The sequence below is a fragment of the Rhinoderma darwinii genome (assembly GCF_050947455.1).
Source record: "Rhinoderma darwinii isolate aRhiDar2 chromosome 5 unlocalized genomic scaffold, aRhiDar2.hap1 SUPER_5_unloc_1, whole genome shotgun sequence".
NCBI lineage: Eukaryota > Metazoa > Chordata > Amphibia > Anura > Rhinodermatidae > Rhinoderma > Rhinoderma darwinii.
In genome coordinates this window covers 149,262-170,230 of record NW_027461765.1, presented here as the reverse complement: position 1 = coordinate 170,230, position 20,969 = coordinate 149,262, and the positions used below count along the sequence as shown (strand labels likewise).

The 20,969-nt window shown below is 44.0% G+C and overlaps 1 protein-coding gene across 1 annotated transcript in view; it reads right to left on the bottom strand.

Annotated features, from left to right (window-relative positions):
* LOC142684354 (SCO-spondin-like) overlaps positions 1-20,969 on the bottom strand; it is a gene marked incomplete at its 5' end in the record, with an annotated part of 350,250 nt that overhangs the window by 181,036 nt on the left and 148,245 nt on the right. Inside the window, 2 exon segments of the mRNA XM_075847515.1 lie at positions 12,936-13,497; positions 20,624-20,826. Of these exon segments, the coding sequence (XP_075703630.1) occupies positions 12,936-13,497; positions 20,624-20,826 (765 nt within the window).

Below are 20,969 nucleotides of genomic sequence, written 5' to 3'. Positions count from 1 at the left end.
ATGCTCCAGTACTTCATGTCATAGTGACCAGTGACATCATACATGCTCCAGTACCTCATGTCATGGTGACCAGTGACATCATACATGCTCCAGTACTTCATGTCATAGTGACCAGTGACATCATACATGCTCCAGTACTTCATGTCAGGTGACCAGTGACATCATACATGCTCCAGTACTTCATGTCATGGTGACCAGTGATATATCATACACGCTCCAGTATTTCATGTCATAGTAACCAGTGACATCATACATGCTGACCAGTGACATCATACATGCTCCAGTACTTCATGTCATAGTGACGAGTAACATCATACATGCTCCAGTACTTCATGTCATAGTGACGAGTGACATCATACATGCTCCACTACTTCATGTCATGGTGACCAGTGATACATCACACATGCTCCAGTACTTCATGTCATAGTGACCAGTGACATCATACATTCTCCAGTACTTCATGTTATAGTGACCAGTGACATCATACATATCCCAGTACTTCATGTCATAGTAACCAGTGACATCACACATGCTCCAGTACTTCATGTCAGGTGACCAGTGACATCATACATGCTCCACTACTTCATGTCATAGTGACCAGTGACATCATACATGCTCCAGTACTTCATGTCATAGTAACCAGTGACATCATACATGCTCCAGTACTTCATGTCATAGTGACCAGTGACATCATACATGCTCTAGTACTTCATGTCATAGTAACCAGTGACATCATACATGCTCCAGTACTTCATGTCATAGTGACCAGTGACATCATACATGCTCCAGTACTTCATGTCATGGTGACCAGTGACATCATACATGCTCCAGTACTTCATGTCAGGTGACCAGTGACATCATACATGCTCCAGTACTTCATGTCATAGTGACCAGTGACATCATACATGCTCCAGTACTTCATGTCATGGTAACCAGAGATACATCATACATGCTCCAGTACTTCATGTCATGGTGACCAGTGACATCATACATGCTCCACTACTTCATGTCATAGTGACCAGTGACATCATACATGCTCCAGTACCTCATGTCATAGTGACCAGTGACATCACACATGCTCCAGTACTTCATGTCATAGTGACCAGTGACATCACTCATGCTCCAGTACTTCATGTCATAGTGACCAGTGACATCACACATGCTCCAGTACTTCATGTCATAGTGACCAGTGACATCACTCATGCTCCAGTACTTCATGTCATGGTGACCAGTGACATCATACATGCTCCAGTACTTCATGTCATAGTGACCAGTGACATCATACATGCTCCAGTACTTCATGTTATAGTGACCAGTGAAATCATACATGCTCCAGTACTTCATGTCATAGTTACCAGTGACATCATACATGCTCCAGTACTTCATGTCATGGTGACCAGTGACATCATACATGCTCCAGTACTTCATGTCATGGTGACCAGTGACATCATACATGCTCCAGTACTTCATGTCATGGTGACCAGTGATATATCATACACGCTCCAGTATTTCATGTCATAGTAACCAGTGACATCATACATGCTGACGAGTGACATCATACATGCTCCAGTACTTCATGTCATAGTGACGAGTGACATCATACATGCTCCAGTACTTCATGTCATAGTGACGAGTGACATCATACATGCTCCACTACTTCATGTCATGGTGACCAGTGATACATCATACATGCTCCAGTACCTCATGTCATGGTGACCAGTGACATCATACATGCTCCAGTACTTCATGTCATAGTGACGAGTGACATCATACATGCTCCACTACTTCATGTCATAGTGACCAGTGACATCATACATGCTCCAGTACTTCATGTCATAGTGACCAGTGACATCATACATGCTCCAGTACTTCATGTCATAGTGACCAGTGAAATCATACATGCTCCACTACTTCATGTCATGGTGACCAGTGATACATCATACATGCTCCAGTACTTCATGTCATGGTGACCAGTGACATCATACATGCTCCAGTACTACATGTCATAGTGACCAGTGATACATCATACATGCTGACCAGTGACATCATACATGCTGACGAGTGACATCATACATGCTCCAGTACTTCATGACATAGTGACGAGTGACATCATACATGCTCCAGTACCTCATGTTATGGTGACCAGTGACATCACACATGCTCCAGTACTTCATGTTATGGTGACCAGTGACATCACACATGCTCCAGTACTTCATGTCATAGTGACCAGTGACATCATACATGCTCCAGTACCTCATGTCATGGTGACCAGTGACATCATACATGCTCCAGTACTTCATGTCATAGTGACGAGTGACATCATACATGCTCCACTACTTCATGTCATAGTGACCAGTGACATCATACATGCTCCAGTACTTCATGTCAAAGTGACCAGTGACATCATAAGTGCTCCAGTACTTCATGTCATAGTGACTAGTGACATCATACATGCTCCACTACTTCATGTCATGGTGACCAGTGATACATCATACATGCTCCAGTACCTCATGTCATGGTGACCAGTGACATCACACATGCTCCAGTATTCATGTCATAGTAACCAGTGACATCATACACGCTCCAGTACTTCATGTCATAGTGACCAGTGACATCATACATGCTCTAGTACTTCATGTCATAGTAACCAGTGACATCATACATGCTCCAGTACTTCATGTCATAGTGACCAGTGACATCATACATGCTCCAGTACTTCATGTCATGGTGACCAGTGACATCACACATGCTCCAGTACTTCATGTCATAGTGACCAGTGACATCATACATGCTCCAGTACTTCATGTTATAGTGACCAGTGACATCATACACGCTCCAGTATTTCATGTCATAGTAACCAGTGACATCATACATGCTCCAGTACTTCATGTCATGGTGACCAGTGACATCATACATGCTCCAGTACTTCATGTCATGGTGACCAGTGATATATCATACATGCTCCAGTATTTCATGTCATAGTAACCAGTGACATCATACATGCTGACCAGTGACATCATACATGCTCCAGTACTTCATGTCATAGTGACGAGTGACATCATACATGCTCCAGTACTTCATGTTATAGTGACCAGTGACATCATACATGCTCCACTACTTCATGTCATGGTGACCAGTGATACATCATACATGCTCCAGTACCTCATGTCATGGTGACCAGTGACATCATACATGCTCCAGTACTTCATGTCATAGTGACGAGTGACATCATACATGCTCCACTACTTCATGTCATAGTGACCAGTGACATCATACATGCTCCAGTACTTCATGTCATAGTGACCAGTGACATCATACATGCTCCAGTACTTCATGTCATAGTGACCAGTGACATCATACATGCTCCACTACTTCATGTCATGGTGACCAGTGACATCATACATGCTCCAGTACCTCATGTCATGGTGACCAGTGACATCATACATGCTCCAGTACTTCATGCCATAGTAACCAGTGACATCATACACGCTCCAGTACTTCATGTCATAGTGACCAGTGACATCATACATGCTCCAGTACTTCATGTCATAGTAACCAGTGACATCATACATGCTCCAGTACTTCATGTCATAGTGACCAGTGATACATCATACATGCTCCAGTACTTCATGTCATAGTGACCAGTGACATCATACATGCTCCAGTACTTCATGTCATGGTGACCAGTGATACATCATACATGCTCCAGTACTTCATGTCATAGTGACCAGTGACATCATACATGCTCCACTACTTCATGTCATGGTGACCAGTGACATCATACATGCTCCACTACTTCATGTCATAGTGACCAGTGACATCATACATGCTCCAGTACTTCATGTCATAGTGACCAGTGACATCATACATGCTCCAGTACTTCATGTCATAGTGACCAGTGACATCATACATGCTCCGCTACTTCATGTCATGGTGACCAGTGATACATCATACATGCTCCAGTACCTCATGTCATGGTGACCAGTGACATCACACATGCTCCAGTACTTCATGTCATAGTAACCAGTGACATCATACACGCTCCAGTACTTCATGTCATAGTGACCAGTGACATCATACATGCTCTAGTACTTCATGTCATAGTAACCAGTGACATCATACATGCTCCAGTACTTCATGTCATAGTGACCAGTGACATCATACATGCTCCAGTACTTCATGTCATGGTGACCAGTGATACATCATACATGCTCCAGTACTTCATGTCATAGTGACCAGTGACATCATACATGCTCCACTACTTCATGTCATAGTGACCAGTGACATCATACATGCTCCAGTACTTCATGTCATAGTAACCAGTGACATCATACATGCTCCAGTACTTCATGTCATGGTGACATGTGATACATCATACATGCTCCAGTACTTCATGTTATAGTGACCAGTGACATCATACACGCTCCAGTATTTCATGTCATAGTAACCAGTGACATCATACATGCTCCAGTACTTCATGTCATGGTGACCAGTGACATCATACATGCTCCAGTACTTCATGTCATGGTGACCAGTGATATATCATACATGCTCCAGTATTTCATGTCATAGTAACCAGTGACATCATACATGCTGACCAGTGACATCATACATGCTCCAGTACTTCATGTCATAGTGACGAGTGACATCATACATGCTCCAGTACTTCATGTCATAGTGACCAGTGATATCATACATGCTCCACTACTTCATGTCATGGTGACCAGTGATACATCATACATGCTCCAGTACCTCATGTCATGGTGACCAGTGACATCATACATGCTCCAGTACTTCATGTCATAGTGACGCGTGACATCATACATGCTCCACTACTTCATGTCATAGTGACCAGTGACATCATACATGCTCCAGTACTTCATGTCATAGTGACCAGTGACATCATACATGCTCCAGTACTTCATGTCATAGTGACCAGTGATACATCATACATGCTCCAGTACCTCATGTCATGGTGACCAGTGACATCATACATGCTCCAGTACTTCATGCCATAGTAACCAGTGACATCATACACGCTCCAGTACTTCATGTCATAGTGACCAGTGACATCATACACGCTCCAGTACTTCATGTCATAGTGACCAGTGACATCATACATGCTCCACTACTTCATGTCATGGTGACCAGTGACATCATACATGCTCCAGTATTTCATGTCATAGTGACCAGTGACATCATACATGCTCCAGTACTTCATGTCATAGTGACTAGTGACATCATACATGCTCCACTACTTCATGTCATGGTGACCAGTGACATCATACATGCTCCAGTACTTCATGTTATGGTGACCAGTGACATCATACATGCTCCGCTACTTCATGTCATGGTGACCAGTGATACATCATACACGCTCCAGTACTTCATGTCATAGTGACCAGTGACATCATACATGCTCCAGTACTTCATGTCATAGTGACCAGTGACATCACACATGCTCCAGTACTTCATGCCATAGTGACCAGTGACATCATACATGCTCCAGTACTTCATGTCAGGTGACCAGTGACATCATACATGCTCCAGTACTTCATGTCATGGTGACCAGTGATATATCATACACGCTCCAGTATTTCATGTCATAGTAACCAGTGACATCATACATGCTCCAGTACTTCATGTCATGGTGACCAGTGACATCATACATGCTCCAGTACCTAATGTCATGGTGACCAGTGACATCATACATGCTTCAGTACTTCATGTCATAGTGACCAGTGACATCATACATGCTCCAGTACTTCATGTCATGGTGACCAGTGACGTCATACATGCTCCAGTACTTTATGTCATAGTGACCAGTGACATCATATATGCTCCAGTACTTCATGTTATAGTGACCAGTGACATCATACATGCTCCAGTACTTCATGTCATAGTGACCAGTGACATCATACATGCTCCAGTACTTCATGTCATAGTGACCAGTGACATCATACATGCTCCACTACTTCATGTCATAGTGACCAGTGACATCATAGATGCTCCAGTACTTCATGTCATAGTGACCAGTGACATCATACATGCTCCACTACTTCATGTCATAGTGACCAGTGACATCATACATGCTCCAGTACCTCATGTCATAGTAACCAGTGACATCATACATGCTCCACTACTTCATGTCAAAGTGACCAGTGACATCATTCATGCTCCAGTACTTCATGTCATGGTGACCAGTGACATCATACATGCTCCAGTACTTCATGTCATAGTGACCAGTGACATCATACATGCTCCAGTACTTCATGTCATGGTGACCAGTGATACATCATACATGCTCCAGTACTTCATGTCATAGTGACCAGTGACATCATACATGCTCCAGTACTTCATGTTATAGTGACCAGTGACATCATACACGCTCCACTACTTCATGTCATAGTTATCAGTGACATCATACATGCTCCAGTACTTCATGTCATAGTGACCAGTGACATCATACATGCTCCACTACTTCATGTCATAGTTACCAGTGACATCATAAATGCTCCAGTACTTCATGTCATAGTGACCAGTGACATCATACATGCTCTAGTACTTCATGTCATAGTAACCAGTGACATCATACACGCTCCAGTATTTCATGTCATAGTAACCAGTGACATCATACATGCTCCAGTACTTCATGTCAGGTGACCAGTGACATCATACATGCTCCAGTACTTCATGTCATGGTGACCAGTGACATCATACATGCTCCAGTACTTCATGTCATAGTAACCAGTGACATCATACATGCTCCAGTACTTCATGTCATGGTGACCAGTGATACATCATACATGCTCCAGTATTTCATGTCATAGTGACCAGTGACATCATACATGCTCCACTACTTCATGTCATAGTTACCAGTGACATCATACATGCTCCAGTACCTCATGTCATGGTGACCAGTGATACATCATACATGCTCCAGTACTTCATGTCATAGTGACCAGTGACATCATACATGCTCCAGTACTTCATGTCATGGTGACCAGTGATACATCATACATGCTCCAGTACTTCATGTCATAGTGACCAGTGACATCATACATGCTCCAGTACCTCATGTCATGGTGACCAGTGACATCATACATGCTCCAGTACTTCATGTCATAGTGACCAGTGACATCATACATGCTCCAGTACTTCATGTCATAGTGACCAGTGACATCATACATGCTCCACTACTTCATGTCATAGTGACCAGTGACATCATAGATGCTCCAGTACTTCATGTCATAGTGACCAGTGACATCATAAATGCTCCAGTACTTCATGTCAGGTGACCAGTGACATCATACATGCTCCAGTACTTCATGTCATGGTGACCAGTGATATATCATACACGCTCCAGTATTTCATGTCATAGTAACCAGTGACATCATACATGCTGACCAGTGACATCATACATGCTCCAGTACTTCATGTCATAGTGACGAGTAACATCATACATGCTCCAGTACTTCATGTCATAGTGACGAGTGACATCATACATGCTCCACTACTTCATGTCATGGTGACCAGTGATACATCACACATGCTCCAGTACCTCATGTCATGGTGACCAGTGACATCATATATGCTCCAGTACTTCATGTCATAGTGACGAGTGACATCATACATGCTCCACTACTTCATGTCATAGTGACCAGTGACATCATACATGCTCCAGTACTTCATGTCATAGTGACCAGTGACATCATACATGCTCCAGTACTTCATGTCATAGTGACCAGTGACATCATACATGCTCCACTACTTCATGTCATGGTGACCAGTGATACATCATACATGCTCCAGTACCTCATGTCATGGTGACCAGTGACATCATACATGCTCCAGTACTTCATGTCATAGTGACGAGTGACATCATACATGCTCCACTACTTCAGGTCATAGTGACCAGTGACATCATACATGCTCCAGTACTTCATGTCATAGTGACCATTGACATCATACATGCTCCAGTACTTCATGTCATAGTGACCAGTGAAATCATACATGCTCCACTACTTCATGTCATGGTGACCAGTGATACATCATACATGCTCCAGTACCTCATGTCATGGTGACCAGTGACATGATACATGCTCCAGTACTTCATGTCATTGTGACGAGTGACATCATACATGCTCCAGTACTTCATGTCATAGTGACCAGTGACATCATACATGCTCCAGTACTTCAAGTCATAGTAACCAGTGACATCATACATGCTCCACTACTTCATGTCATGGTGACCAGTGATACATCATACATGCTCCAGTACCTCATGTCATGGTGACCAGTGACATCATACATGCTCTAGTACTTCATGTCATAGTAACCAGTGACATCATACATGCTCCAGTACTTCATGTTATGGTGACCAGTGACATCATACATGCTCCAGTACTTCATGTCATAGTGACCAGTGACATCATACATGCTCCAGTACTTCATGTCACAGTGACCAGTGACATCATACATGCTCCACTACTTCATGTCATAGTGACCAGTGACATCATACACGCTCCAGTACTTCATGTTATGGTGACCAGTGACATCATACATGCTCCAGTACTTCATGTTATGGTGACCAGTGACATCATACATGCTCCAGTACTTCATGTCATAGTGACCAGTGACATCATACATGCTCCAGTACTTCATGTCACAGTGACCAGTGACATCATACATGCTCCACTACTTCATGTCATAGTGACCAGTGACATCATACCTGCTCCAGTACTTCATGTTATGGTGACCAGTGACATCATACATGCTCCAGTACTTCATGTCATGGTGATCAGTGATACATCATACACGCTCCAGTATTCATGTCATAGTAACCAGTGCCATCATACACGCTCCAGTACTTCATGTCATAGTGACCAGTGACATCATACATGCTCCACTACTTCATGTCATAGTTACCAGTGACATCATACATGCTCCAGTACCTCATGTCATGGTGACCAGTGACATCATACATGCTCCAGTACTTCATGTCATAGTGACCAGTGACATCATACATGCTCCAGTACTTCATGTCAGGTGACCAGTGACATCATACATGCTCCAGTACTTCATGTCATGGTGACCAGTGATATATCATACACGCTCCAGTATTTCATGTCATAGTAACCAGTGACATCATACATGCTGACCAGTGACATCATACATGCTCCAGTACTTCATGTCACAGTGACCAGTGACATCATACATGCTCCAGTACTTCATGTCATAGTGACTAGTGACATCATACATGCTCCACTACTTCATGTCATGGTGACCAGTGATACATCATACATGCTCCAGTACCTCATGTCATGGTGACCAGTGACATCATACATGCTCCAGTACTTCATGTCATAGTGACGAGTGACATCATACATGCTCCACTACTTCATGTCATAGTGACCAGTGACATCATACATACTCCAGTACTTTATGTCATAGTGACGAGTGACATCATACATGCTCTAGTACTTCATGTCATAGTGACCAGTGACATCATACATGCTCCACTACTTCATGTCATGGTGACCAGTGACATCATACATACTCCAGTACTTTATGTCATAGTGACGAGTGACATCATACATGCTCCAGTACTTCATGTCATAGTAACCAGTGACATCATACACGCTCCAGTACTTCATGTCATAGTGACCAGTGACATCATACATGCTCCACTACTTCATGTCATGGTGACCAGTGATAAATCATACATGCTCCAGTACCTCATGTCATGGTGACCAGTGACATCATACATGCTCCAGTACCTCATGTCATAGTGACCAGTGACATCATACATGCTCCAGTACTTCATGTCATAGTGACCAGTGACATCATACATGCTCCAGTACTTCATGTCATGGTGACCAGTGATACATAATACATGCTCCAGTACTTCATGTCATGGTGACCAGTGACATCATACATGCTCCAGTACTTCATGTCATAGTGACCAGTGACATCATACATGCTCCACTACTTCATGTCATGGTGACCAGTGACATCATACATGCTCCAGTACTTCATGTCATAGTGACCAGTGATACATCATACACGCTCCAGTACTTCATGTCATAGTGACCAGTGACATCATACATGCTCCAGTACTTCATGTCAGGTGACCAGTGATATATCATACACGCTCCAGTATTTCATGTCATAGTAACCAGTGACATCATACATGCTCCAGTACTTCATGTCATGGTGACCAGTGACATCATACATGCTCCAGTACCTCATGTCATGGTGACCAGTGACATCATACATGCTCCAGTACTTTATGTCATAGTGACATCATACATGCTCCAGTACTTCATGTCATAGTGACATCATACATGCTCCAGTACTTCATGTCATAGTGACCGGTGACATCATACATGCTCCACTACTTCATGTCATGGTGACCAGTGACATCATACATGCTCCAGTACTTCATGTCATAGTGACCCGTGACATCATACATGCTCCAGTACTTCATGTCATAGTGACCAGTGACATCACACATGCTCTAGTACTTTATGTCATGGTGACCAGTGATACATCATACATGCTCCAGTACTTCATGTCATGGTGACCAGTGATACATCATACATGCTCCAGTACTTCATGTCATGGTGACCAGTGACATCATACATGCTCCAGTACTTCATGTCATAGTGACCAGTGACATCATACATGCTCCAGTACTTCATCTCATGGTGACCAGTGACATCATACGTGCTCCAGTACTTCATGTCATAGTGACCAGTGATACATCATACATGCTCCAGTACTTCATGTCATAGTGACCAGTGACATCACACATGCTCCAGTACTTCATGTCAGGTGACTAGTGACATCATACATGCTCCAGTACTTCATGTCAGGTGACCAGTGACATCATACATGCTCCAGTACTTCATGTCATGGTGACCAGTGATACATCATACATGCTCCAGTACTTCATGTCATAGTGACCAGTGACATCATACATGCTCCAGTACTTCATGTCAGGTGATCAGTGACATCATACATGCTCCAGTACTTCATGTCATAGTAACCAGTGATATCATACTTGCTCCAGTACTTCATGTCATAGTGACCAGTGACATCATACATGCTCCAGTACTTCATGTCAGGTGACCAGTGACATCATACATGCTCCAGTACTTCATGTCAGGTGACCAGTGACATCATACATGCTCCAGTACTTCATGTCAGGTGACCAGTGACATCATACATGCTCCAGTACTTCATGTCATAGTAACCAGTGACATCACACATGCTCCAGTACTTCATGTCAGGTGACCAGTGACATCATACATGCTCCAGTACTTCATGTCATAGTGACCAGTGACATCACACATGCTCCAGTACTTCATGTCAGGTGACCAGTGACATCATACATGCTCCAGTACTTCATGTTATAGTGACCAGTGACATCACACATGCTCCAGTACTTCATGTCAGGTGACCAGTGACATCACACATGCTCCAGTACTTCATGTCAGGTGACCAGTGACATCATACATGCTCCAGTACTTCATGTCAGGTGACCAGTGACATCATACATGCTCCAGTACTTCATGTTATAGTAAACCAGTGACATCACACATGCTCCAGTACTTCATGTCAGGTGACCAGTGACATCACACATGCTCCAGTACTTCATGTCAGGTGACCAGTGACATCATACATGCTCCAGTACTTCATGTCAGGTGACCAGTGACATCATACATGCTCCAGTACTTCATGTTATAGTGACCAGTGACATCATACATGCTCCAGTACTTCATGTCATGGTGACAATTCTCTGCTCTGCTATTATTAAGGTCTATGGGAATACTGTAGCTAATCTCATAGTGTTGAGGGTTCGGACCGCTGGAGTCAGATCTCATCTACTGTTTGCTGCATCACAGAGATGATTTTACATAAATCTACATAATCAATCTAGAATGAATGATGAACGTCTTACTGCACTTTATATGCATGATTTTTGCAGCAGTTTTGTGTCTTACACTCCAGTCACATCCATGGACACTTCTGCTGCTTTTCTGTTAGCTCTCAGGCTGCAGTACCTCACTTCTGACCGGTCTTGAACAGTGCACGCTCTCTAGCACAATGTGGGATGTGTGGTGAGTATAGCGGGCACAGTAAAATAGTCTGGTGCAAGAAAATGACCAAAGATAAATTTACAGCACATTATGAATATGGAGCGTTTTATGTGACTGGAGTGTAAGACTCGGAAATGTACACGATCAGATCTTTGGTCAGGTTGCTTCTTACCTAAAGCTCTGCACCGGTGTGATAATGTCTAGAGCTATTCTTCGTATATGGTATCACTAGAACAATAACCTAGAACAGGACTTTATACAAACCTTCATATGTATGAATAATATGATGTCCTTCACGACCCCCTGGTCTATTGTGACTCTCCTCTGAGCCCTTTTCTGGTGGAACCTCGATGGGCTCCTTCCAAATAACCACTGTACCAGAACCAGGCTTCAAGCTAGAAGGATGTCCATCCGGTACAACAAAAACATCAGACCTCAGAGCTGTGTCCCCACTGCCCCTAGAAGCTGTAGGGGTGAGGGTGCTCTGAGCCTCCACTTTAATAAATGACTCTGTTGAACCTGACTGATCATAAGGAGAAGACCAAGCTTGACTTGAAGACAACCTTTCTCCAAGACTTTGTCTAGAGACTAATTCTGGTATCCCAGTTGGAGATTCTTTGGTCATTGGACCAACGGTCCTACCCTGTGTTTGTCCTGGAAGAGTCAAGCTCTCCACTATTAGACCTGGGAGTTCTGTCCTCAACCCAGATGGAGGGAATGTTATGCTCTCACCACCATATTGTGGTGATGTGGTGTGATATGAAATATCTTCACCAGGTCCAGGAGCTCTTGTGGGAGAGGATCTCATTCCTGTCAATCCTCGTTCTATACTCAATCCTGGAAAACCTGTGTGTGGGGAACTGTCATCTACATTTGTGTCCAATGTCCATGTGTCCTTACCAGCAAAAGGAGTGGCCAACCCAGGAATGCCAGTTTGGAATTCACTGGGACGAAGGCCAGGACCTCCCGATACACCCCCTCTTCTAGATGTGACTGCAGCCATCAATGGAGTACTGCCCAATAATGATGGTGGCGGAATAGTTCCAACAGTGCCCAAAAAATCAGGAGACACCATGGAAGGTTTTGGGCTCCTGGAGGCAGATTCCAATGTATGCTCTGGTCTTTCCGGGACTCTGATACCAGGTTTTCCACTGACTTGATGCTCTTCCTGAAAGCCGGGTTGAGTTGTATCAGCTTTAGCTGGGGTTGTTCTCTTCCCGGGTTTCACACTTATTATACCTGGACTTCCAGTCGGCTGGGACTGATAATTTATTCCTGGTTCTCCGATATCTCCAGGGAGTGGAGAGCCTGGCTGACTCCAAGCCGAAGCTGGAAGGTCCATAGGTGCAGTGTGTAGTTCTGTGGGAGAAGAGGACACAGAGGTCATCATAGTCTACATGATAACTCACTAAAATATTCTACATCTCCGACCTCTATTCCTAAAGGTTTAGGAAATATCAAAACTCTAAGGGGTGACCTGGAGGTGTAAGGGTGTAAGGGGTGTAAGGGGTATACGACCTGTGCGATTGCACAAGAAATATCAGCTGCTCCTACAGAAGGGGGCGCCACAGACGGCCTGAATCTTAATATGAATTGTTTAGCAGTATTATGTAGCTGTTGTGTAGCACTGTTCTTAGATTACTCTATGTGTACAGCTGTTATGTGGTCACTGAATTATTTAAACACTGTTTGGTGGCATTGTGTGGCACTGTTACTTAGACACTGTAAAATATATTGGTTTGGCAATGTAAGGTGGTGGCAGCACTGTGTAGGATGAGTATTTAGACAATTGTATGGCACTGTTATTTGGGCACTATACTGTATGGCACTGTTGTTTGGGCATTGTATTGTATGGCACTGTTATCTGGGCACTGTATTGTATGGTATTGTTATCTGGGCACTAGATTATATAGTACTGTTATTTGGTACTGTATGGTGCTGTTATTTGGGCACTGTACGGTATGGCACTGTTATCTGGGCACTGTACTGTATGGCACTGTTATCTGGGCACTGTATTTTATGGCACTGTTATCTGGGCACTGTATTGTACAGCACTGTTATCTGGGCACTGTATTGTATGTCACTGTTATCTGGGCACTGTATTATATGACTATGGATGGTGCTGTTATATGGGCACTGTATTACATGGTACTGTTATTTGGGCACTACTGTATGGCACTGTTATTTGGGCACTACTGTATGGCACTGTTATTTGGGCACTGTACAGTATGGCACTGTTATCTGTGCACTGTACTGTATTGCACTGTTATCTGTTCACTGTACTGTATGGCACTGTTATCTGTGCACTGTACTGCATGGCACTGTTATCTGGGCACTGTACTGTACGGCACTGAATTGTATGGCACTGTTGTCTGGGCACTGTATTGTGTCACGGTTATCTGGGCACTGTACTGCATGGCACTATTATTTGGGCATTGTATTATATGGCACTGTTATTTGGGCACTATACTGCATGGTACTGTTATTTGGGCACTGTTCTGTATGTCACTGTTATCTGGGCACTGTATTGTACAGCACTGTTATCTGGGCACTGCACTTTATGTTACTGTTATCTGGGCACTGTACTGCATGGCACTGTTATCTGGGCACTGTATTATATGGCACTGTTATTTGGGCACTATACTGCATGGTACTGTTATTTGGGCACTGTACTGTATGGCACTGTTATTTAAGTACTGTACAGTATGGAACTGTTATTTGGGCATGGTACTGTTATCTGGGCACTGTATTATATGGCACTGTTATTTGGGCACTATACTGCATGGTACTGTTATTTGGGCACTACTGTATGGCACTGTTATCTGGGCACTGTACTGTATGGCACTGTTATTTAAGTACTGTACAGTATGGAACTGTTATTTGGGCATGGTACTGTTATTTGGGCACTGTACTGTATGTCACCGTTATCTGGGCACTGTATTGTATGGCACTGTTATCTGGGCACTGTATTGTATGGCACTGTTATTTAAGAACTATACTATATGGCACTTATATCTGGGCACTGTATTGTATGGCACTTATATCTGGGCACTGCACTGTATGGCACTGTTATTTAAGTACTGTACAGTATGGCACTGTTATTTGGGCACTATACTGTATCGTACTGTTTCTTTGGCACTATACTGTATGGCACCTTTATCTGGGCACTATATTGTATGGCACTGTTATCTGGGCACCGTAGTGTATGGCACTGTTATTTAAGCACTGTACTGTATGGCACTGTTATTTGGGCTCTGTATTGTATGGCAACATTATCTGGGCACTGTATTGTATGGTACAGTTATCTGGGCACTGTATTGTATTGCACTGTTATTTGGGCACTACTATATAGCACTGTTAGTTGGGCACTGTTCTGCATGGCACTGTTACCTGGGCACTATGGCACTGTTATCTGGGCACTGTACTGTATGACACTTTCATCTGGACACTGTATTGTATGGCACTGTTATCTGGGCACTGTATGATATGGCACTGTTATCTGGGCAATGTATTGTATGGCAATGTTATTTGGGCACTGTACAGTAAGGCACTGTTATATGGGCACTGTATTGTACAGAACTGTTATCTGGGCACTGTATTGTACAGCACTGTTATCTGAACACTGTACTGTATGTCACTGTTATCTGGGCACTGTACTGTATGCCACGGTTATCTGGGCACTGTACTGTATGGCACTGTTATCTGGGCACTGTATTGTATGGCCCTGTTATCTGGGCACTGTATTGTATGGCACTGTTATTTGGGCACTGTACTGTATGGCACTGTTATCTGGGCACTGTATTGTAGAGCACTGTTATCTGGGCACTCTATTGTATGGCACTTTTATCTTGGCACTGTACTGTATGGCACTGTAATCTGGGCACTGTATTGTATGGCACTGTTATCTTGGCACTTTACTGTATGGCACTGTTATCTTGGCACTGTACTGTATGGCACTGTTATTTAAGTACTGTACAGTATGGAACTGTTATTTGGGCATGGTACTGTTATTTGGGCACTGTACTGTATGTCACCGTTATCTGGGCACTGTATTGTATGGCACTGTTATCTGGGCACTGTATTGTATGGCACTGTTATTTAAGCACTATACTATATGGCACTTATATCTGGGCACTGCACTGTATGGCACTGTTATCTGGGCGCTGTACTGTATGGCACTGTTATTTAAGTACTGTACAGTATGGCACTGTTATCTGGGCACTGTACTGTATGACACGTTCATCTGGACACTGTATTGTATGGCACTGTTATCTGGGCACTGTATGATATGGCACTGTTATCTGGGCAATGTATTGTATGGCAATGTTATTTGGGCACTGTACAGTAAGGCACTGTTATCTGGGCACTGTATTGTACAGAACTGTTATCTGGGCACTGTATTGTACAGCACTGTTATCTGGACACTGTACTGTATGTCACTGTTATCTGGGCACTGTACTGTATGCCACGGTTATCTGGGCACTGTACTGTATGGCACTGTTATCTGGGCACTGTATTGTATGGCCCTGTTATCTGGGCACTGTATTGTATGGCACTGTTATTTGGGCACTGTACTGTATGGCACTGTTATCTGGGCACTGTATTGTAGAGCACTGTTATCTGGGCACTCTATTGTATGGCACTTTTATCTTGGCACTGTACTGTATGGCACTGTTATCTGGGCACTGTATTGTATGGCACTGTTATCTTGGCACTGTACTGTATGGCACTGTTATCTTGGCACTGTACTGTATGGCACTGTTATTTAAGTACTGTACAGTATGGAACTGTTATTTGGGCATGGTACTGTTATTTGGGCACTGTACTGTATGTCACCGTTATCTGGGCACTGTATTGTATGGCACTGTTATCTGGGCACTGTATTGTATGGCACTGTTATTTAAGCACTATACTATATGGCACTTATATCTGGGCACTGCACTGTATGGCACTGTTATCTGGGCGCTGTACTGTATGGCACTGTTATTTAAGTACTGTACAGTATGGCAGTGTTATTTGGGCACTATACTGTATGGTACGGTTTCTTGGGCACTATACTGTATGGCACCTTTATCTGGGCACTATATTGTATGGCACTGTTATCTGGGCACCGTAGTGTATGGCACTGTTATTTAAGCACTGTACTGTATGGCACTGTTATTTGGGCTCTGTATTGTATGGCAACATTATCTGGGCACTGTATTGTATGGTACTGTTATCTGGGCACTGTTATTTGGGCACTACTATATAGCACTGTTAGTTGGGCACTGTGCTGTATGGCACTGTTATCTGGGCACCATGGCACTGTTATCTGGGCACTGTACTGTATGACACTGTTATTTGGGCACTGTACTCTATGGCACTGTTATCTGGGCAATGTATTGTATGGCACTGTTATCTTGCCACTGTACTGTATGGCACTGTTATCTGGGCACTGTATGGTACGGCACTGTTATCTGCGCACTGTATTGTATGGCACTGTTATCTGGGCACTGTACTGTATGGCACTGTTATCTTGGCACTGTACTGTATGGCACTGTTATCTCGGCACTGTGCTGTATGGCACTGTTATCTTGGCACTGTACTGTATGGCACTGTTATCTTGGCACTGTACTGTACGGCACTGTTATCTGGGCACTGTATTGTATGGCACTGTTATCTGGGCACTGTATTGTATGGCACTGTTATTTGGGCACTGCTGTACTCTATGGCACTGTTATCTGGGCACTGTATTGTAGAGCACTGTTATCTGGGCACTGTATTGTATGGCACTGTTATCTGGGCACTGTACTGTATGGCACTGTTATCTGGGCACTGTATTGTATGGCACTGTTATCTTGGCACTCTACTGTATGGCACTGTTATCTTGGCACTGTACTGTATGGCACTGTTATCTTGGCACTGTACTGTACAGCACTGTTATCTTGGCACTGTACTGTATGGCACTGTTATCTGGGCACTGTATTGTATGGCACTGTTATGTGCGCACTGTATTGTATGGCACTGTTATCTGGGCACTGTACTGTATGGCACTGTTATCTTGGCACTCTACTGTATGGCACTGTTATCTCGGCACTGTGCTGTATGGCACTGTTAAGTTGGCACTGTACTGTATGGCACTGTTATCTTGGCACTGTATTGTATGGCACTGTTATCTTGGCACTCTACTGTATGGCACTGTTATCTTGGCACTGTACTGTATGGCACTGTTATCTTGGCACTGTACTGTACAGCACTGTTATCTTGGCACTGTACTGTATGGCACTGTTATCTGGGCACTGTATTGTATGGCACTGTTATGTGCGCACTGTATTGTATGGCACTGTTATCTGGGCACTGTACTGTATGGCACTGTTATCTTGGCACTCTACTGTATGGCACTGTTATCTCGGCACTGTGCTGTATGGCACTGTTAAGTTGGCACTGTACTGTATGGCACTGTTATCTGGGCACTGTACTGTATGGCACTGTTATCTCGGCACTGTGCTGTATGGCACTGTTAAGTTGGCACTGTACTGTATGGCACTGTTATCTGTGCACTGTACTGTATGGCACTGTTATCTGGACACTGTACTGTATGGCACTGTTATCTGGACACTGTATTGTACGGCACTGTTATTCATTTCACCCAATGTTTTTTTGGTTACGTGCCCTGGACTTTTGAGAGTTGGTAAGAAGTTTTATTCCTTATGATGCAGAACATGAATGAGCTTTTATTTGTTTTTATTAGGTAAAATCAGCTCAGGTCTTACATTTAAAGAACAATTCCGGTCACCACATAAATGTATATTTATGTACCCCCCTCTCTGTAGATTACTATTAGGATGGTAGGGTATGATATAGGATGTATAATTCTGCATGGTGTCATTATAGGCCCCATAATGCATCACTTCAGCGTCACATGACTGTGTGAACCTGACCACTGACACCTGTGTAGGGAAAGGTAATTACATGTCAGGAGTGTGAGGAACAGATAGAAACTCCAGGTGTGGATGACAAGCGGGAGAACTTACCGGTCGTGGCGGTCCCCAATACCGGAGGAAGAACACCTGGCACGAAAATACAGACAGTCAGATCAGAACACGTCTCACCCCCTCACATTACATACATTGCTCCTCTGTATAAGGGTCACATTCACGGGACGTTGGGGACCTTTCTCAGGCAGATACAGTATTTATACTTCAGATTTGAGGGAATCTGCAATATGTACGAACTAGAGGTCCCACCAAACAGTCCTGGGAGGTACAAATCACTGAGGCCGAGGGGTGACACGAGACTTCTGCTTCTGACAAGGACAGGGAACTAGCACACGTTATTACAGCATCTTCTGTGGGTCCAAACTATATATATATATATACACACAGAGAGGTAAAGACCACAGAGACTGGGAGGCCCAGACCACAGAGAAACAGAGGTCAAGACCGCAGAGACAGAGACCCAGACCACAGAGACTGAAACTGAGAGACCCAGACGACAGAGACAGAGAGGTCAAAACCACAGAGACTGAGAGGCCCAGACCACAGAGATTGAGAACCAGACCACAGAGACTGAAACTGAGAGACCCAGACCACAGAGACAGAAAGGTCAAGACCACAGAGACAGAGACCCAGACCACAGAGACTGAGAGGCCCAGACCACAGAGACTGAAACTGAGAGACCCAGACGACAGAGACAGAGAGGTCAAAACCACAGAGACTGAGAGGCCCAGACCACAGAGATTGAGAACCAGACCACAGAGACTGAAACTGAGAGACCCAGACTACAGAGACAGAAAGGTCAAGACCACAGAGACAGAGACCCAGACCACAGAGACAGAGAAGTCAAGACTGCAGAGACTGAAACTGAAAGACCCAGACCACAGAGACTGAGAGACCCAGACCACAGAGACAGAGAGCCCAGACCACAGAGACAGAGAGGCTCAGGCCACAGAGACTTAAACTGAGAGACCCAGACCACAGAGACTTCAAGACCGCAGAGATAGAGACCCAGACTACAGAGACTGAAACTGAGAGATCCAGACCACAGAGACTGAGAGGCCCAGACCACAGAGACTGAGAGGCCCAGACCACAGAGACAGAGAGGCCCAGACCGCAGAGACAGAGAGACCCATGAAGAAAAAAACGAGCGCCGATCTGTAATATATCGAGTAGTTAGCATTGAATAGACATGGATTTATATGTGACAATGATCATATAGTTTTACGTCATTTCTCTAGTTTTTGAGGTCGCTTGTCTCAACTCCGGTCTCGTCTGATTACGACTATCGGATGTCTGTTTACACGAGGAGATATAACGCGACAAGCTGTATTGTTTATATCATGAGAGATTCCATCAACGATAAACGGGAAATTCTCTGTGATCGTGCGATTGCTGAAAACGTTTTCACTGCGCAATAATTGTGAACTTTTACTCCATAACAGAAGTTTTTAGCCGACAGTCGCCCGGTGTCACGCGCTCTTCCTTGTACAATATCTTCACCCCGGGTAGACTGATAACAGATATAATGGTGACATCACACACAGGCGTCTTACCACATCCTTCCTCATCAGAGAAGTCCCGGCAGTCCGCTTTCCCGTCACACAGGGATCTGGAGGCGTTAACGCACTCACCGCTGCTACACTCAAATTCCCCCGGCTGGCAGTGAGTTGGTTTTGCTTCTCCAGGGAAGATAAAGGTGGTGACTGCGCCTGAGCTTCTCGTGGTCGGGGGTCCCGTGGGCTCTGCTAGAGGAAAATGTCACCATGAAGTCAAATCCAGACACGTGATAAGATCAAAATAATGTCTGAATGTCCCACAATGCACTGCAATGACTCCTCAGTAAGGAGATGTACGTGCACCATTTATTTCTTGACCTTCAATGTGTGAT